The sequence below is a fragment of the Melanerpes formicivorus genome, unplaced genomic scaffold (genome assembly GCF_026170545.1).
Source record: "Melanerpes formicivorus ecotype bairdi unplaced genomic scaffold, bMelFor1.0.p_v2 SCAF_8, whole genome shotgun sequence".
Lineage (NCBI taxonomy): Eukaryota > Metazoa > Chordata > Aves > Piciformes > Picidae > Melanerpes > Melanerpes formicivorus.
The window spans coordinates 8,716,699-8,738,347 of NW_027142360.1; the positions used below are offsets into that span (position 1 = coordinate 8,716,699).

General features: G+C 40.2%; 1 protein-coding gene across 10 annotated transcripts in view; it reads left to right on the plus strand.

The window, feature by feature from the left end:
* SOX5 (SRY-box transcription factor 5) overlaps positions 1 to 21,649 on the plus strand; it is a 306,951-nt gene that overhangs the window by 188,297 nt on the left and 97,005 nt on the right. For 6 of the 10 annotated variants that reach the window (XM_068141932.1, XM_068141928.1, XM_068141930.1 and 3 more), the window contains one exon: positions 13,623 to 13,746. In XM_068141932.1, coding sequence (XP_067998033.1) covers positions 13,623 to 13,746 — 124 coding nt within the window. The remainder of the gene's footprint in view (positions 1 to 13,622; positions 13,747 to 21,649) is intronic. The other 4 variants (XM_068141929.1, XM_068141931.1, XM_068141935.1 and 1 more) reach the window with 1 other exon arrangement.

Sequence of the window (21,649 nt, forward strand, 5' to 3'; positions counted from 1 at the left end):
GAGCCTGTGTTCTGCTCCATAAGATGCCTTGTGAGTTTGGTCTTCTTTTTTTCATTAAAGTTATTGGACAAAAATAAAGGTAATTCTGATAGGTACCATTGGGGAGTCAATTTGTATTGACTTCAGTGGAGCAAGGACTCAACACAAAGTTCCTACAGGTCAAAAAGCAGCTTTCAGAAGATAAAGACCTTTATTACAATTTTCTTGTTCTGAGTTGAATATTACTTAAAAGCTAAAAGCATTTAATAACTCAAATATTACTCTATGTTTTCATCATGTTTACTGCTGTTGTTTTGTTTTAACCTCTCTTACTATCAGACTAAGTTTATTGAGTCAGCTTTGTTTAATTAGTTGAATTTTTCTTGTTCAGCAGCATTGCCAGAGTTGTACTTTTCAGATTCACAGCTCTGAATGAAAATATTCCCTGTGACTGGCAAGACAAAACAAACACAAAACTGGAAAAGGCATTATTAACATGTTTATCTTTGCGTAGGTAAAAGGCTTCCAGAACTGAAATTGGGAGCAGAAAATATGCAAAGATCCCGACACTTTGCTAGCTGACTTAAATCTATTCTTACTGAAGTCTCTGAATTTTCATTCACATTATTGTGAATCAGGTCTACCAGGAAAAAAAAAGCACCCAGTTCTAGTAAAGGTTTGAAAAACATATATTTTTTTTTTTTCTCCTTGCAAAAATATTAAGGGATTTAAATAAATCTACACATCCTCTGTCATGCCATTGAGGGAGTGAAGACTACTCAAGGACTTCACCCATTCTTCTTTCAACCAAACTGGCATCAAGTGGCATTGAGTGCTGTCACATCATGGGACGTGATGACACCCATGAGGTTTGTCAGCTCCCATTTTTACACTGGAGCTGTGGTTGCCTCATACTAGCATAAAATAAAATCGCTGATTTGCATTAGTGAACCTTAGTAAGCCCCTCATTTTCAGTTGCACCAAACATCCAGCCCCAGAGACTGTGTTCCAGTTTAAAACTTTCTCTCAAATGGTGCCTGGAGATCTTAGGAGCACTTCATGGCCAGCAGCATTTCAGTATAAACAGTACTAGAAATAAGTCAGTTGATCAGAAAATTCCTTTTATTGCTAAAGGGATAGCTGAAGAGCAGAACTAAAAATGAATTCTGAATGTACGTGGTTTATGCTTAGAATGGAGTAGATGGATTACATCACTGTAGTATTTTCAGAGCTTTCACAGTGCTCCATTACATCCCTCTCTCCCAGACACATCCCATCTACCTTTCTCTTTAGTATGCAAATGCACAATTAAAAGCATTCAACTGATAGACATGGATAAGCGAATACAGTGTGCTGCTAGCAATTTATTTTTGTTAACTGGGGGTATGTGGAAGTACCCCAAAGAGCGAAGAGATACTGGGAAGTTGTAATAGATAAGAATCTATTGACTGCCTTTCTATAGGACAATAGATCTTGTGAATATTCTGCTGCTTCTCCAGGCGGTGAGCTAGTATGGTTAACCAAAATTGTTGAGTAATTGTTCTGTGGTTGAGAACAAAATGCTGAATTAAACTGTTCCCAGCACAATAATTGTGTGATTACAGCATTTATGTTGCTGGCCAAAAGAACAGTCATTAGGTTTGGAAGACTTACCAAAACCACAGGCACAGGAAAAAAAATATGCAAATCACATGTAAATTGTCCTCTAATACCTATAGTGGCTTAAAAACTGAACTAGGAGTATGGTATGTGTATATTTAAAGGCAGTCGAGCCAGAAAAAAATGATTGTACATTCAAGAACTACTTCAGACTAGGAAGAAAATACCCAGAGACTATTCATTTTCATTATGTACTTTTCCCCCCTCTTGTGAGATCCCGCACTTCATATATTATGTGTGGATTCTGCTTTGTGAATGCTATTACATTTTTATGCACTGCATACCAATCAGGTATTGTCAGGGAGTCACAAGGTAGGTAGGACTCCCAAACCTGGGTCTTGGACCACTCATATTTAAAGGGCAATCTACAGGAGAAGCAGGCAGCAAATGTTTATCTGATTGCTGTAATCCACCAGTAAAATTAAAAACTGATTTATGATGGTAGGTGCTCTTGTGAGGTAGACAATTTCCTTCTGCATTGCATGATCTGTTTCTAGAAGGGCCAAAGAAATAATTATCTCTAGTATTTCCTTCTGTTGTTGTTGTTTTTCCTCAGATTTTTAGTACTAAAGGAGGATAAGGAAGATAAGACATAAAGACAGCAAATAAAAAAAGCCAAAATGTTTGGGCAGTCAAAATTTTGGTGCCTAGGTCTACAGGATGTAGATAGCTGACTACCTGGCTGTACACAGAAATCAGATGATGAGATGTCTTAACTTTTTCACTGTATCTGCAGTTAATTGTGCTTTAACTCTGTTGCTGTCAGCAAATTGTAGGCACAAAATGAGAGACTGTCTTCAGTCCTATTCAGTACATGCTCACAAACAACACTTGTGAAAAAACATTTTGGTAGCAAGGGGAAATAATCATCAGGACATGAATGGAAAAGTGGCTACATATCTATTTAAGCAGTCTTTCTTCTGCATCTTAAATCCATTTCGCTTTTTAAATTGAGCTTTTGATGGTAAGACTAAACTCTGTTGAGGAACAATTCCACTGGCAAAATGGAGAGTCAAAGACAAGTCTGAACAGCTGAAAGATTGAAAAGAGGTCTTTATTGTGCATTTCCCTAGGCAGTAATTAGAGGCTATCCAATACTAAAAATGTGTTTTCCACAGAGGTTTCTATTAACATTTGGTCTTAGTTTTCCTGGCCATTTGTCCATCATGTTTAAGTGCAGGGGTTTTTAAGACCATATAGAAAGTAATAAAATAGTAATAATAATGCTATCTTCGGGAAGGAGTCGTGTTGAGCTTTTGTAGCATCTGGTGCTCTGAAACTGGTGTGGCTGGAGACCAGACCTACACTAAACCATGCGTCTGATTTAATAATAGTAGCATTGGAAGAAAAGGGGGGACATTCAAAAGGTTTAATCAGTGGATTTAAGTCTGAAGATTTTCTGAGCAGGTCCAAATCTGCAAAGCCCACATGGATCACACCATGAGGAATGTTTTTCACCTGTACCATATTAGAGTATGTGCAGATTTTATTAACTATATCCCTAACCTTTCACTTCAAAGAAAACAAAAGAAGATGGAGGCTTTTAGTGCACAATTTGCTTCCTGAGTCCTTTATGTGTAGTTTTTCTCTCTCTTGCTAGATAGAATGATTTTAAGTGGATGACTTTGATAAGACTTCTGTGTTTGTTTCTAATGTTGCACTATTCAGCAGCTGAATGGGTTTTGAATTTCTGCCCACTGCATGATATTAAATAACCCCTGTTTCTTGCCCAATGCCTACGCGTTAAAATTGTTGTGTTTGTTTTAATTAATGATATTCCACTTGTCAAAGAGATCCTGAGTGAAAAATGCATTTTGAGACCGTAGGGATTTTGTTGAAAGAATACTTTTTCCTCTCTGTATGCTAATACTACCTTAAATCATATCAGGAAATTGGCACAAAACCCTTAAAAACAAAAGAAGGAATAGTTATTCTAAGGCAGAATTCTGACAATCTCCATGTCTTCTGTGTCAACTAATTTGAGTAGCAAGGTTTCTGCATTAAGGTTTATGAAAGTAGAATTGTTTCATACCAGTTGATGAGACCTAATATTTTACTGTAATTATGTGTAGAATCATTACAAGCAATGTGTCATGGGCAACTTAGAGTGAGTGACAGTGGAAGAGTTGAAATAGCAGGCCAGATTGTAGCAATGCTGTAGTGCAAGAGCATTAGAAATGGGGATGTCACTTCAGGAACAGAAAACTTCTAGGGACCTATTGCTTCCCGTTACTGGTACCTACCATGCCTGCCATGGTGGGGATCAAGGAAGACCAGGATGAGAAATGAACTTGACTTGCAAACCCTTTGCTTTCTACTGAAGCACCACAGCATACCCACTTTCTTCATATGTAATCCTCTCCTACTTTATGGTCCCTCATGTCATCAAGCAGTTTTTGAACAATGGACTGAATACTACTCTTGATTGACAGCTTTTCTCCAGAGAGCCTCAAGGTCATTAATAAAATAACAGGTCCCTTCAAGAAGGCAGTCCACTGTTACTGGTTTAGGCCTTAGGTATTGATCTGTTCATGAATTTGGACTTCACCATTGTGTCGAGAATGAGGTCATGCCACTTGCCTTCATCTATACACCATTTTAAATACACTGCTTTCCATATTAGAACTGTTCCTGTTTCAGAAGTTAAAACATTTTATTTTTGGAACAGTAGACAGGAAGAACATTACTGCAATTTATACATCAAAATAATTAATTACTGGTGTTTGAATATGTTGTGGAAAAATCAACAAGGGGGAGGAGTACTGGCTGGCCTTAACACAGATGCCTCTGAGTAACTTAATAGGACAAAAATACCAGTCACCCTTACTTGAGTTTGTTGAAATCAGCCTTGCTTTTGCCACCCCTTTCTTGATCTTTTAGGAGAAATACACTGACAAAATCTGTAGAAAGTAGATTATGTAGGAATAAAACCCACAATTAGGATAAATATGTTTCTTTACCTAAGCTGCATTCTCAATTGGAAGACCATCTTGGGCACTTTTATAGCCAAGCATTTTATGGTCCTGTTTGCATTCCTTGCACGAAAACATTCCCAACAATACTTTGGTGTCAGGATGAACCCAAAGGCAGCTCCAAAGGGCTGAAGAGATACCAAGGTGGGGCATTTCCCCCAGCTCAGAGAATTTGCTGACAGAAAGGAGCTAGACTTGCTGCCTATGATCCTCTGTAGTACTACAGTTTATTTCCTTACATGAATCTATTGACTTCAACATTCACAGAAGTTCTTGAAAAGTCAGTTTGGGATGATTGTTATTCCCTCTCTACATCCCATGTACTACTGAGCCTTCTGAGCAAACTCTTATGGCCTACCCATTGATGAGCACTGTTAAGATTTGCAAAGTCAAACTTGTATATGTTTTTAAAAACCTTGTGCTTTTACAGGACAAATAATGTAGATTATGTGTGCCTCTTTGGGCTGTTACACCTGTCACTCTCCTTCTGAAAGCCTCAAGTAGAAACAGTCCTCACCTAACACAGAGCTGACACAAGCTGTTCCATTTGCTCTTGCCTGCTTCCTCAGCTGCAGTATTTTATATTGGACCTTCTTTCCAGAGTTCTTCTAACAGCAGTCCATGATACTGTTGTGCAAAAGCTTTTAATCAGGTAAAATGTGGGCATTGGGATTAGCAGAGAAGCAACTTTGAGAAGGGAGAGAGCTAGGTTAGCACTTCAGTCTCGCTGAACAGAATGTGGAAAATCCGAAGGAAGAAAAGTATGCATATGAATTCTGGAAGGCTGATATGAACAACGACAAGGAAAAAGTATACTTTGTTCTCTTGGTTCTTTATGGCATGTACAAAACCCCTATAGATCGTTATAGTGTGAATAACTGAACTAATATATACTAGATCAGCTAACTGCAGAAAACAATACACATGTGCAGCTTGAGAAATTAGCCTACATGTGGTCTTCTAAAACAAATCAGGAAATCTCACACCTGTTTGTCTTTTCCCTGGCAAATGTTTCATTGAACAGCTCACTGCTCGAGCAATCAGTGCTGGTCCAGACTTCATTGGGAAAAGCATTAACTAAGCATCTGGAAACTGTATGCTGCATCATACACTGTGAGGTAACATCAGTCATTAATATAAGTTCATAGATTTCCCAGTTTGAAGGGAGTGACTTTGCAGATTAACTCTTGCTATGTGACAGTTTTACTTAGGAGGAAGTTGCTATTAGCCAGCAAAAACACAAATAGAAGACTATATACCATGCAAAGCAGCAGTTTTGACAGATGCAAGTCTGTGGCAGGTTTCTATTATGTGTGGAATGGTTTGGGTTGGAAAGGACCTCCAGCGGTCATCTAGTGCAAGCTGCCTGCAGATCCTCCACTAGATCAGGTTGCTCAGAGCTTTGTTGAGCCTGACCTTGAGTATCTCCAGGGATGGTGCCTCAACTTCCTCCCTGGGCAACCTGTTGCAGTGTTCCACCACCCTCATGGTACAGAACTTGTTCCTAACATCCAGTCTGAATCTGCTCTTCTCTCATTTCAAACCATTTCACCTCATCTTATCACTGCAGACCTTTTGAAATAGCCTCTCTACTGCCTTCTTGTAGGCTACCTTCAGGTACTGCAAGTCTCCCCAGAGACTTCTCTACTGCAGGCTGAACAAGCCCAGCTCCCTCATCCTGTCCTTGTAGAACCGTTCCAGCCCCCTGCTTGTCTTTGTGGCTGTCCTCTGGACCTGATGGTCCATGTCATAGTCCTGGCATATTCTCCTAGGAAGGGTGCTAACATTTGAACATGGCTATGTCAGGAGAAACAGTATTTTTGTGAATATTAGGTAAGGCTGTTTGCACCAAACAGTGGTCATCATAACTCAAAGGCTGATTTTGTCTCCTTGCTGACTTTTACCTCTTCATGAAACAAACGGCTCAATCAACCAAGCAACGGATCTTTTTCTTCTGTAAAAAGGAAAGGGCAAATTTGAGTGCAGTGCTTGAACTTGGACTGGAAAGGGTTCTTTTGAGAGCACACTTCAGTCTTCCAGTGTAGCCATTACCTGAATCACAGCAGCTTGCTCTGGGCGTCTGGGTTTTGCCAGAGGACCCCACACAATGAAGTGTTGTATAGTCTGGAGCAGCCATTCCTGTATAAACTCCTAGGCTTTTGGCTTAAAGCAATCACATATTAGAATGAACTCAAGTTTCTATTCTTTTTATTTCAGGTGGCCTCTTCCTTTTCAGTTAGACTATTTGTTCACATGCCTTTGTGGCAGAATTACCCTGTAGATACCTTGCTTGCTAAGTGGCACACACATGTATACTCTTGGGGAAAAAAGTCATCTTACTACTTTTCTCTCCTATGAATGTATTTTTTCTGCACCAGATCAAATATAAAAGAAGTGTTCCTAAAGTTCTCTATTTTAGTTGCATAAATGAATAAATAATACTTCTTTTTCCTTTGACTGTATCCAAGAGACATTCCTTAATGCAAAAGGTTCTTTTGGCTTATGTCCTTCAAAGTGCTGCTGGAGGTGTTCGTCACTCAGCAGTGTGTTTTGTTGTGTAATATGAATTGGAAGAGGCAATCCATAGGAAGCTTCTTAACATGGAAACAGCTACTGCCTGTATCACCTGGCAGTTCAATGCACTGTTCTGCACTTCAGTTAAAAAGGCTGAGCATGTGTTCCTTTAGTAGTACTGCAGACATCACAATGAGATGAATTTGAGGTGGATGCTGGTAGTGACACCTAGATTGTTTTGCAGGATTGAACAAAGACAGAAAGTTTCCAGCCTGAAAAGCTTTTCTTTTTTAACATCATGGAATCACAGAAACGACCAGGTTGGAAAAGACCTCCAAGATCATCAAGTCCAACCTATTACCTAAAACAACCTGACAACTAAACCATGTCTCCAAGTCCCACATCCAATCTTTTTGTGAACACCTCCAGGGATGGTGACTCCACCACCTCCCTGGGCAGCACATTCCAATGGCAAATTACTCTTTCTGTGAGCAACCTTCTCCTCACCTCAAGCCTAAACTTCCCCTGGCACAGCTTGAGACTGTGTGCTCTTGTTCCACCACTGATTGCCTGGGAAAAGAGACCAGGTAGTTGTAGGCAGCAATAAGGTCTCCCCTGAGCCTTCTTTTCTCCAGGCTAAATAACCCCAGCTCCCTCAACCTCTCCTCATGTTTATGTAGCTCTCTGAGATGCAGTTCAGTTGTCCTGAAAGTTAGTTCCTTGTGTCTTCTGTGAGCCAAGTTGCATATATACCTACTATTACCTGTTAAGGATTGTCTCAATATTCCATATCCAGATAGTGATAATGTGGAAAAACCACACAACAATTCCACTCTCTGCTAGTGGAATTGTTATAGGAGGTGGGGGATGGTAGGGTCTACCTAAAGAGCCTTTTTTATTCTTAGAAGATTTCCACTAAGAGAGCAGGTTTTTCGACAATAAGTGTCACTGTTTGCAAGCAATCATAAACAGTGAGGTGCTCCTATTGAGTGAACTAAGTACTGGTATGAATTATGTAAGCCTCTTAGGGAACAAAGGGAAGAACAATATTCATCCACTACAGAAGAATTTTCAGGTAGAGATTAGGCAAAAAAACCCTTCACAAAATCCTTTCTCAGGATCCCCTACACTAGTATGTCTGGCAGAGGAGTGAGTTGCTCCTCAGTTGTAAAAGCAAAGCATTAGGTCAGGTGTGCTGCCCATCTCATCAGTGTCTTCCTCTGCATCTCGGCATCCACCTTCTTTTTTGTGTCTTAAGCACCCCATAAAAACCACCTCAAGAGAGCGATCATTGCATTGCCCGGATAGGCAAGGCTCCTTGCGGTAGAGATTTAGGATAGGCTAATGTCAGTTTCCAGAACTGATGTAGGGAAGAGAATGAGAAGGACAACATTTTCTTTTCTTATTTTAAACGTCACTGGAAGGGAAAATAGCAGATTGTAGCTATATGAGGACATATATTTTTATTTCCCCTAAGATAGATGTGGGGGGGTGTGAGGGAGAGGGAAAGAGATGGCCAACACATATGCTAATTAAAGAATCCGGTCCTTCAGCATAGCATGCACCACCATGAGCCAAGTGTTTCTGGAGGAAGGGGGACCAATGCAATTAAACATGACATCTTTGAAGGACAGATTTATGCTACTGCATGTTAAATGCACATTACATCCTTTCGTATACAGTAGAAGAGATGCTTAACTTACAAACAAGTCTCGGGCAAGAAGATATTCATACAAGACTTTGAAGTCAATAGCTAGAATTGTTAATGTGCATCCACTGTTCTAGGAATATACATTCTGAACTTCTTTGGGGCAGCTGAGAAAAACTAGCCACACTTCTACTTGAAGAAGCCATTAAGAGATCATTTCACCAAAGATGCTCATACAGCTCTTGAAGAGCATCTCCTAAACAGCAGAAGAGTAAAGTATTGCTCAGAGTTTTGTCAGTTTGTGGAGAAGAAAGTGCTGCTGTTAGCAGCTGTTCTTATTCACACTGAGTAATTTGTTACTCTATCACCAGTCTCACCAAAATGGATAGAATTGCTTCTGAAGACCTCAAAGTGTGTAGATGAGCAGTATCCACCCCCCCAGTGGAAAGTATTATATGTGGAAACATACTGAGATGTTCACCTTGGAGAGAGGAAAATTTATATAAAAGTTTATGCTAATAAGCATGTAATGAACAACTGCAGAAAGGAAATTGGTGGAAGTGTATCAAGATAAAAGCAGTGGAAGCTGCTATGTAAGTGGCTTAGATTTGTTGAAAATATGAGTTTATTTTAATTGAGAAATGTAAGCCTGCTAGATTAAGCAAGAGTCACCTAAGGAGCAAAATTGTGACCTTCTGTTTAAAGACTCTGACAGGATGCATGAGCATAAAGGACCAAAATAAGGTCCTGGTTCTGGTATTTCCTAAGTCTTGAATGCCTAACTTTGCAACTTAATGTTTCCTTGAACTGTTTTATCTTTGTAGCCAAGATGCACGTGACATTTCACAGAAAAGAGAATTGTAGTTGTCAGGCTTTAGCTATCTAAATTTATGAAAGTCACAGCAGAAGCTAGTAACAAACAGTAGGGGTAACTGTTAAAAACATCCTGCTTAGCTCTTAGGTAGCTGTGGTAACCACAGTATGTTCCTAAAAGTAGATAGGAGCCTAGAATTTAGGTGTAAATACTACAGTTATAATGCAGTTGGGAATGCTGGGAATCTGGCTGTGGCTACTCCTAATGCATGTCTTTGTGTGGTGGGATTTGGTATGGTCAAGTCATAACGGATGTGTGCAGATTTGTGAAGATAATGGCTTAGGCTTCAACAGCTTGAATCAGTTCCAAGTTTCTTTCGATAAGGAGAAGTCATTTAAGGGAAGATTTTCTGAAGGCACTGGAACAAATAGAGATACAGTGAGGCACTTTGCAAGATGAAAAATCTCTATGGGTAACTGAATGCCTCAGTTTCTTGTCATGTGCTCATATTCATTGATAAGGTCTTTAGGGCTAGTCACCTTTTTTGGGTTTTCAGTGACTAGTATGCAGAGTCCCTGATTTTGATTCAGGCTCTAGGTTAAACTATGTTGCAATTTCAACCCCTTCTGAAATAGTTTGCTAATACAGAAAATGTCTTACTGTCCTCATGAATTAGAGAACCTCTACTTTCTTGCGTTGTTTGAAGTCTCGTGTATCTGCTTCTTCAGGAGAAGTTATTTCTCATAAAGTAAATGTCAAGTGGTATGGTTTATGTCTTTTATTGCAGCGTAGGCTTCCCCTCTTTCCCCACGTTACTTGTCAGAAATAGGTGAATGAAAGCGGGAATTCCTTGAATAGTGAACTGATTGTGCAGACTATGAAGACTTTTCGTGACATTTGGGTTGTTTCCTCGTTATTCTATGTATGTCATGTGCCTTTTCTGTGCATACCTTGCCTCTACAGTTTGTCATACAGCAGAGGAGCACTTCTGGTTAATCTGATACATGGCAATGGCATTCAAATTAAAAGAAAGATCAGGGGACTGTGTGATCAGTCAACAAAGTGGCAATAGTATGTATAGCGGAAAAAATGTCCTTGGAATGTTGTGTCTGTGTCATCCACACTAACATCGCAGAGTAGATAGGAAGTTACGAGGCTAAGTTTTAGCCCATTAAATCCATTCAGAATTTTGTGAGGATTTAAACCACAATCTTCACCTTTAGGAAATTACAATTAAGAAGAGGTAATCACATGGAGGGACTGGAAAGTGGAGAAACGTGACAGCTATGTATTCCTTGTTATGGACATATATGTGTCTATTAGCAGAGGAAACTGAAGTGCTTGAACAATAACACTGATTTGCAGTCCGTTATGTTCAAATTGGAAATGCAGTATGAGGGGTTCCTGTCAAGAAAACATTGGAATGTATGTAAGCTGTATAACAAAAAACATTTGTGAGGGATGTAACTGAAGTAGTAATAGCTAAAAAAAAAAAGCAAAAAGGAAGAGGAAAATACCCTTCATGTAAAACTCAGGAGGAGTTCTGTGCCACTTGAAACAGTTGTATCCTAGCAATTCTAGGTAATAATAATAAACATAGAGAAAGTTAAGATGTAGTAGCCAAAGTGAGCTATAAAAATCAAAGGTCTATAATTTGTACTGTATTGTGTCAGGTAATCAGATTAAAATAAACTAATGTTTGCACTTACTTGTATTTGGGAGAAAATGAAGTGTGGCTGTTTGAGTGGTGCTACATACATTCCATCCTGGAATGAAAATCACATTGTTTTGACTGCGTTATTTCTGTAGCCATGCAAACCATCCTCATCACTCTATAGTTCTTACCTCCTTAACACAACCAGGGTTGTGTCACTTGAAATTAGTGGGTATAAGGCCCCTTGGAGAGATAAAGAGGAGCAGTGATTTGAAAAAGTGAACTGCAGCAGTCAGAGTTAAGAGGAAAGGGCATTTTCCTGGTAAATGTTTTCCTAAATGGGAATTTTTCAGTGTGGTGTTTTGCTCGTGTATTTGGCAGTCACTTGGAATCAAGTGCAGACTTGTGCTACATTGTGGGCTTGGCAATGACAATTTGTGTGTGTGTGGTGCTTTAGTTATATTAGCCCTGGAGGCAGAGTTAACACTTGCAGTGGGACAAGAGTATTTGCAGTCATCAGAGAACTTTGTAGTCAGCTTCAATAACATCACTCCATTTTTTTCACTTTTTTTTTTCTTTTGGCAGCAAAGCTCTTAGTAGAACCATCTGTCTTTCTATTAGTGTTTTTGAGTCCTGTTTTGAAGCTTCTTTGCTTGGCAAAGTCACTTTCATCCTTGGAAACCATTAAAAAAAAAAAAAAGTTCCATGGCTTTTTGCCGAAGAAGAGTACTATGCAAAAATTCCACATGGCTGTTCATTTTTGTTCTAAAAGAATACAGTTACTTTGTCTTTGTCTTTCAAACAAAAAACCCCCCCAACAAGACAACCCCCCTAAAAAACCCCAACCCCAAACAAAACAAACACAAAGCATGAAGAAAAGCAGACATTGGGCAGTTCTAGGGTGACTGAGTGAGGATAGAGAAGAAACCGTGTTTTGTACTGTTTTTTCCCCAGCAATACAGTTGAAAGTACACAACTTCTATTTAACAGAATCTGGGTTAGTGTTAATACCTACAGCTACTCTAGCTTCAGTCCCAGACTTAATCTCCGAGCACAAGAATTTCCTTCAGCAGCACTCCTGAACTCCATTCTTGCAAATTGTTTCAGACTATAAAGATGCAGTCAGCATGCACAGGTGTTGACAGGTCCTGTCATAAATGAAGGGGTTACCTTCCTCAGTCTTGTATCACTCTTCTGCCTTGTAACAGTGCTGGGTGAACCAAGACATCTCCTGGATCTTCAGCAGATTAAATTAAAATAAAATTAAGGCAAGATGCTGTAGTCCAAACTCTGGCAACCAAAGAGCTGGCACAGCTTTTGCCGCTTTCACTATGCAGACAATAATAGAGTACCACCTTCTTACTCTGCTGGCCAAAAAGGTGTTGCTGATCAACACCCTAATTCTCCTTATTTCTGAAGGCTACAGGCCACAAACTAAATTTTAGTCTTTGATAATGTACCTGTACCTCCAATGCTTTAGTTTTACAGTGCCATTAAATATCTAGACAACCTCTCTTAAAAAATCTGTCAGTCTCCCTTGCTGACTGATCTGGCCAGGACAGTGGAGTTTTTTAATTAAAACCAGCCATTTATGATCTTAATATAACAAACTTTTTGTTTCTCATCTGTGTGAAATATAAATACTATGTCCATTTCTAGCAACTAAAAAGTCTGATAGAACTGGGTAAAAGTAATAGTGTTAGATGTCATGCCATGGCCAAATTCCAGTTTTGATGACTAATTTCTGCATGTCTTAAGTCCCCTGCAGTATCCACTCAGAACATAATATTTTCCATTTCCTGACTTGCATGGTTGTGTACAGTTGCTGTGCAAAGTTGAACAGCTAATGCTTCAAACATAGCTGTGTTTTATTTGGGGATAAAGTCTCAGCCTTTTTTCTTACCATCTCAAAGACTTTACTTTTTCACATGTACAAAGAAGTGCATGTATATGGGCAGAAAAAATAGTACTGACTGGGCCGTATGCTACTTAAGTACATATTTGTACTTCTCCGTGTGTGGATCTTTGTGTTTGGGCTCAGACAGGGTGCAAGCTACTGAGACAGAGATATTGTTACACAGTGCAGTAGGAGACAAAAACCCCATCCTGCAGTCAGAGAGAAGTAAAGCATTATGGACTGTGGGGGGAATAGTTAGTTTTGATACAGGTATGCATTATGGGATGTTTTGATTTATTTTGGCTTAATGTAATTTGTACAAAGTGCCTTGGTTATTAAGATGAGGCTGATGGGCGCTACTGGAACACCCCATTATGGAGGAGCATATTCAAACCTGACCTCTCAGATCAGAAGTAAGAGAAAGCACGTAAGCAGACATTTTCCTCAGGAAAAGTTCCGCGTTTGATTTTCCCTCTCCTGTTCAGCAGGTCCAAGGTCAGCTGCCTCCATTAATGATTCCCGTATTCCCTCCAGACCAACGAACCCTAGCAGCAGCTGCACAGCAAGGATTCCTTCTTCCTCCTGGTTTCAGCTACAAAGCGGGATGCAGTAAGTCCTGTAGAGTTTTTTCAGCTGGAAGTGGGCATAGGACATAATTCCATGCCAATGTCTATAAAAGTATCACCTCTCTAGCCTGGTGGACAAAGCCATCAAGTGGCGCAGATGAGTGTAAAATTAAGTATTAGGCAGTATCATATGAGAAAAGGTTGTCAGAGGTGAAGTGTTTCATCATAAGAGCAACACGCTACGCAGGACAAGCAGACTGGTGCACCTTTTTTCTGGCAGATCTCTGTGATGAGTGAGCATGCCCATGACCATGCGTAGGCACATACATCTGAAGAGAACTATTTGAAACTTCCCAATAAATTTCAGCAGTGTTGTAAGAAAATAGGGTTTGTTTTCCTCAAGCAGCCTGCTTACTATTTGTGAGCTGAGGGCCTATTCTAGTCTGTTTCTTCACACTCAACTCACATTAGTCTCAACAGGGGTTCTACACAGAGGTCAAAGATAGCATATGTCTTTCAGTTTGATGGACTAACACGTACTATGAGTATATTTATGACAGCCTAACAGTGAAAAAGATAACATCTACTTTTTAAAATCTTTGAAGGATTTGTATTGTTCTCTATGCTCCCCAGATTATTTTATTTCCATTTTATTTAAGCATTCATGTTCCTGTCAACAGAATGATAATAACCACAAGTTAAAGAATAATTGAGGCTTTCCATTTCCATGAGCAGCCTTAGCCAGAGCGTGAATTTCATGGACTTGTTTTCATGCTTGGTGCTTGTGTAACTCTTCTGACATCACTTTTCTACGGAGTTTGTTCTACCATTCTCTGCCTGTAGCATGAGTGTTTAGCATCATTAAGTCCATGTCAGTACATCCATCTGTATCATTGAATAACTTAGGAGTTCGTCAGTTGTTTTGAGTTACTCAGCACTTGCCACTGCAGCAGTTATGTAAAGGTAGAACATAAAAGGATTCCTTTAGTGAAATTGGCTTAGCCCACAATTTTGGATTTCTTTGATACTGTAGATAGAGTACTTGAATATGAACTTACATTTTTTTTTGGCCAGTGACGCCTTTTCAGAGTATTTTACAGACTGGGACCACTACTGAAAATTGTTGTTCAAAACACTTCACGTCCCTCAGCAGCTGCAATGCTAAAGCACAGGCTCATTCATTTCTTCCAGTGATGTCACAGTCTTTCAAATGGGAGAAGTAGTGATTCACATTACAGAATGTTTAACCAAAAGCCACCCTGAATATGGATGCTGCCATAACTCTAGGCCTGGAAAAGGTCAGGAAAGCACCCTATTAGATGTGTCTGGTAGGTTAAATTAATTCCATGTTAATGAAGTCTGATTTGGATAGAAAGATTTGACGTTGGGTTGTACCCTTCTTTTTATTGCATGTGCATTCACCGTAAGGCAGTCCTATAGTTCCTCACATCCACAAAGTACATAGGACATTGCGTGTTTGTGTAACCTTGACAATGAAAAAAGAGCAAAGTTGCTGCTACTCCTGGGAGTAAGGCTTGGAATTAACAACATGCCAAGGTCTAGGACTGAGCAGAAGCCAGTGGAAAAAGACAGCTCTGTGTTTGGTGGTTCCCTGACATGTTTGACTGAGAAGCTGAAGAAAAGTGATAAGTAGTCCAAAGGATGTTTTTCTTTTCACTCACAGTTTAGTGTAAACAAAAAAAAGCATATATGGATTTAGCTACACCTAGAAAGCTTGTAGCAGTGAAAGACATTGCTGCCTTAAAACTGTGACATGTTCACATCAAGTAGTGTTTTTGACAGGCCATTAAACCATATTTCTTCCACTTTTCTGCTTGCCCTTCTGTGTATCAGCCCTCTTGGCAAAGATGTGGTAGATCATAAATGAGAAAGCTTTGGCTAATATTTTCTAAAGCACCTGAGTAATTTGGGAAACTATATCTTTGTTTGAAGAGTGGCAAAAGCACTAGGATCTAAATCCAAGGGACATTTAGCTAATGTAAACTTTAATACAGTCACCTATGCTAGTTTGAAGTGAGCTAGAGTGGATACCAGTATAGCACTGCAACACAGAATATAGAGCAGATTAATTTCCTCAGCTTCTTGGCACATTAAATGCCTACTTTGCACTGAGTTTGCTTTTGGATGCAAGGTCTTCCTATGAGCTTCTGAAGACTCCACTACCAGCACCTTTACCTGACTGCCATTATGTGTTTTAATTTTGGCTTACCTACCTACAAACATGGAACCTCGCTTCACATCTTCCTGGTACTTTTGGAAAACCTGCCCTTTTTTTCTGGACTGATAGGTTTGGAGAATTATTTTTGGTGGCTAATTGGCAGAAATTCTCTAGTGATGATTTTGTTATTTACTAGTATTAACGACCTGCACGTAGGAACGATAAAAAGCTCCATGTGACAATGCAGTACCAAAGAACTATCAAAATGTCCATATACCGTTTCCCAATAAAAGGGTGGTCTGAAAATCTCTTCTGAAAAGAGAAGAAGGAACTGTTATGTCAGAAAATCTCGTTATGACTAGTTAATGACACTGAGTACCTTGTTTGTGGATATCTGACTGGGGATGCCTTCAAAGGGACATTTATACTGATATGTGCTTTGCCCCTTTGAAAAGTCACATCTCTGAAAGAGTATCTGAAAATCAGCAGGGTGTCATCTAAGGCCATGCCAGTGTTTAGTCAGTTCTGCTCACCTTGGTCACACCTGATGACTGGCTTACTACTAGCTCACTCTTGTCAGTAGGCTAAACTGAGAAGTGAGAGAACTGTGTGAAGTTGCTCCTCACTGTGCCTCTAACTCCTAGCATACAGGCCAGTGTTCTTGGTTAAGCAGTCCCTGAGCTGTTTCGGTCCAGGCTGGCATAGCAAGGAATTTCTTCTAAAGTGGATTGAACTGAGCTGGCTCATTTTGGTGAAAACATTTTGGGAACTGGTTAAACAAGAACTTGGTCACAGTCATAACCTTTGGCAAGGGGCTGGGGTTGGAGGTGGTGCACAGCTGCAGCTGGAAGAGAATATGTGATGAAGCCATGACGTCAGTGAAAAAGTGATGAATACCTCATTACACTGCTATTGTCCTTCCATTCCATTTGGATGGTGAAACCGAACTAACTTAATGCTTTCTGGTTCACCTGTCCATGTCAGAGCAACAGAGGGTCCAATATGGTTTCAGAGAGTCTGTGTAGTAGGGTTCTTCAGACAGTGCTTCCCAAAGGGCCAATGACTTTTCCAGAGAGAGACTGTGGAAATGAAGAGTACTCTTTTCTCTACACATACTTCCTTTTCTGAGGATTTGACTGAAGATAACACAAAAATTGCCTTCACAGTTAATAGCAGAGGTCTGTTTAGATTCCTCTCATGACAAATACCTAAAGAAGCAAAGAACAACAGGGCAAGTGTATAATAATACCTTAACCCCCTGTACTAGGAGTGATTGCCCATTGGAATGGGCTGCCTGGGGAGGTGGCAGAGTCACCATCACTGGAGGTGTTCAGGAGGAGACTTGATGGGGTGCTTGGTGCCATGGTTTAGTTGTTTAGGTGGGTTGGATTGGTTGATGGGTTGGACACGATGATCTTGAAGGTCTCTTCCAACCTGATGTATTATTCTGTTATTCTATTCCAATGACAGGGGACTTGAGGACCTTCTGACGCAGTGGTAGCATCACTGTCAGAGAGCTATTCTGTCTGTTATTGACTAGAAGGAGGTTTGTCTCCTTGGGTTTGTACCTGATTAGAAACAATTTGTATGGCTGAAATGCTCAGAAGAGTACAAAAATATCAATCTTTAATATGTGCAGAGCAAATGATTCACTTCTTCAAATACTTTGCAAAATTGGGTAAATGCAGGGCAGAAAGGGATAAATGTCTTCTCCATGGTTTCATGACAGGTCATGGTCTTTGACTCCCAATTCAGTGTAGTAAATTTCCTTTTCTTTCTTTTTCTCCATAGCAAGTCATGCTTGGGGATGGCTTGATTTTTCATTTTGTTTTGTTTTTTAAACAGATGGTTTGCATTACATAAGGGACAATTTACACAAGTTGACACTTCCCCTTTTTTCTCTACGGCATATTGTGTGGTGGTAAAGTTGGCAGAGAAAAAGGGAGGAACTTCTATTAAGATTACATTTCTATTTAAGAAAAAGATTCATACTGATTTTTAACCTCCATACCTAGATATAATTGTGCAGTGTGTGAAATATTTAATATTATTATTTACAACCAAAGCTTTTTTTTTTAATATGAGAAAAATAAGTTGGCAGTTTGTGAAGGACTCAATTGTCCACGACTAGCAAGAAAAACACCAATTGCCTACCTGTTTGCTGCAGACCTGCTTGTCCATTCTCTGTGTGCTATTTGGAATTTAAGTATTTCCTTTTTTTATGCAAACCTCTTTATTTGTGTTTTATTATATACATAATATGTAATGTTTCGTAGAACCATAGAATTGTTTTGGTTGGAAAAGACCTCTGAGATCATCAAGTCCAACCATCAAACTAACACTGCCATGGCCATTAACTGAAGTGCCACATGCATTCGCTTCTTGAACAATTCAAGGGATGGTGACTCTGCCACCTCCTTGGGCAGCCTGTTTCAGTGCCTGACCACTCTTTAAGGAAAGAATTTGTCATAATATCCAACCTAAACCTGGCACAATTTCAGGCCATTTTTTTCTCATTCTATCACCTTAAACTAAGGCAAGGACACTGACCCCCACCTCACTACAACCCCCTGCAGGTGGTTGTAGAGGGCAATAAGGTCTCACCCTCAGCCTCCTCTTCTCCAGAATAAACAATCCCAGACCCCTCAGCTGCTCCTCATAAGACTTTTTCTCTAGACCCTTCACCGGCTTTTTGTGTTTCTTGTAGTGAGGGGCCCAAAATGTTATTCAAGGTGTGGCCTCACTAGTGCCAAGTACAGGGGCATGATCACTTCCTTAGTGCTGCTGGCCATACTCTTGCTGATCCAGGCCAGGTTGCTGTTGGACTTCTTGTCCAGCTGGGCACACTGCTGGCTCATGTTCAGACAGCTGTCAGTCAACACCCCCAGGTCGTTTTCTGCCAGGCTGCTTTCCAGCCACACTTCCTCAAACCTGAAGTCTTCGTGGGGTCATTGTGACCCAAGTGCAGCACCTGGCACTTGGCTTTGTTAAACTTTGTACAATTGACCCTGGCCCATTGATCCAGCCTGTCCAGATCCTTCTGCAGAGCCTTCCTACCCTCAAGCAGATCAACACTCCCACCCAATGTAGTATCATCTGCAAACTTACTGAAGGTGCACTCAATTCCTTCATCCAGATCATTGATAAAGATATTAAAGAGAATGGCCCCAAAACTGAGCCTGGGGAACACCACCTGTGACCAGCTGCCAACTGGCTTTAACTCCATTCACCACCACTCCTTGAGCCTGGCCATCCAGCTGGTTCTTAACACAGCAAATTGGCTGCTCATCCAAGCCATAAGCAGCCAGTTTGTCCAGGAGGATGCTGGAGAGTGCAATGTACAATGCAAATCTCTTTATAAGAGTTGATGTTTGAAAGTGGGGTGTTAAATAAGTTAGTGGTCTGTCATGTGAGCAGATGTTTGGGGTTAACACTAGTATCCAAAGTGTCTGAATTGGTTTTGGCAACAAGTGATTACCTTCCATTTCAGCTGATGTTGAACCCAAGCAGAGCCCTATTACTTTACTTCCCAAGCTGTGGAAAATCTCTCCCCCATTTAGGCTGTACGGATTGAACCAGGTCATTTAACCCTTCTCCTTTTAGTCTCAGTCAGCATTCCTTTACTTGTATCATTTGTTACTGCTTCTATTATTAGTTCAGCTTCGCTTGTGATACTCACTAGGTAATAAACATGACTCCTATCATTTTAGCAATGGTGTCTGAAATGTCAGCTCTGCTGAGGTCTGAGGAGCTGCTGCTGTTGACTTTGCTGAAGTCATGTTCCACTCCAGGTGATACAGATCTGCGAGGTCCACTCTTAGAAGTGATTAGACTTTATTTGGAGCCAATTAATATTTGTGGAATGCTTTGAAAGTATAAAAACAGTGGAAATAATAGAAGGTTTGTATTGTTCCCTTTAAAAACTGCATAGAGGAGTCTTAGAGGAGGCTGCTCTTCCATCATAGGTAGTGTGATCCTTCTATTAATGTACATATATATATAGATGTGTACGTGGAATATTAAGGCATGATTGTCTCTTTTGTGTAAGGGATGATAAAGGAAAAGAATTAAAGATTTGGGAAAGCAAGAGAGCCTGTTTCTGGGGACATTTTTACAGAAAAGGCAGAAGGAATAGAAGGAATTTGCCTGAGAACAGTGGTAGATAGAGTGTCCCTCGGCAAATACAGAGAGCAGAATACATTGGGGCAGAGTGATTCCCTGTGCTGCTTCTGTGATTCTGCAATTGCAGCACTATTAGAATTAGATTCTCACAAAAAACACAGAATAACCCAAAAGTGTGAAGAAGATGGGTCCTCCCCAGTTCATGATGTACAAGATACTGCATTATATGGATATATTTTTGGATTTATTTTCTTTCCTCAGGGAACAGTAGTAACTAAGTCTTTGTTTCTGGTTTTGGTATTTACCCCAAGTACATTTTCCAGGTTATTCAGAGACTCATAAATTAACAGATTGTATTGGGTTGGAAGGGACTCTCAAAGGTCATCTTGTCCAACCCCCTTGCAGTCAGCAGGGACACCTCCACCTAGATCAGGCTGCCCAGGCTACGTTGAGTCTGATCTTGAATGTCTCCAGATCCTCAACCATGTGGGCAGCCTGTTCCAGTATTTCACCACTCTCAATTGTACAGGGCTTCTTCCTTGCCTCCAATGTAGATCTGCCTTGATCCACTTTGAAACTATTGCCACTCATCTCATTGCTACAAGCCCTTCTAAACAGTCTCACCCCAGCCTTCCTGTAGGTCCCCTTCAGATGTTGAAATGTAGCTCTAAGATCTCCCCAGAGCCACCTTCTCTCCACGTTGAACAGACCCAATTCTATCAGCCCGTCTTCACAGGAGAGGTTTTCCAGCCCTCTGATCATCTTGGCCCTCCTCTAGACCTGCTCCAGCAGGTCTGTGTCATCTTGGGGACCCCAAAGCTGGACACAGTGCTCCAGGTGAGGTCTAACCAGAGCAGAGTGGCAGAATCACTTCTCTCAACCTGCTGACCACACTCCCTTTGTCAGGAAGGCTTCTAGTTAGCAGTCTGTTTGCTTGTACTTACATTATTTTTATGGAAATATGCCATATTTTGGAAACAAGAATTGTTTTTCTTTGCCCATTCCTCCTCTCCCCTGTGGATAATTTGTTGTAACAAATTATATTGTGTTCCCAGTCAGATGTCATCAACACGAGGTTTTCTGAAAGTGCTTTAATCACTATTTCAACCATATCCAATTAGGGGAGGGAAATCTGACTATACAATAGATACATTGTATGTGTCTTACATAGCAGCACAGTGCTGCTGGAAGTGTTCTACATAAACTAATGCACACAAAGTTATTGATGAAATCTCTAATTCCTTTTTAAAAGTGGCAAAAATGTGAGATGAACAAACCAAGCCTATTAAAATTAAAATATGCTGAATTTACTGTTCGTCGGTACTCTGAACAATAATTCCTGATGTCCGATGGAAATGAATCTCTCAGTTAATTGGTTCCTCATCCAGTACAATAAAATTAATGTCGAAGAGTTAAATACCATAAACTTCCTCAGGGAAATTTGCTGATGTATCTCTGTTTTTTCGTCAGTCACATGTTTCATTGTTTCATGGAGTATCATGTGGATACTGTCTTCTAATTTTTCTTGTGCTCTGTGTCCACGTGTCTGGCTTCTAAAGAGACCGAGCACTAATTTTTGCTTCATCTGTGTCAGCTGACATACAGGTCATTGACAATCACTAAATCACCCAAAAAAAAGTTAAAA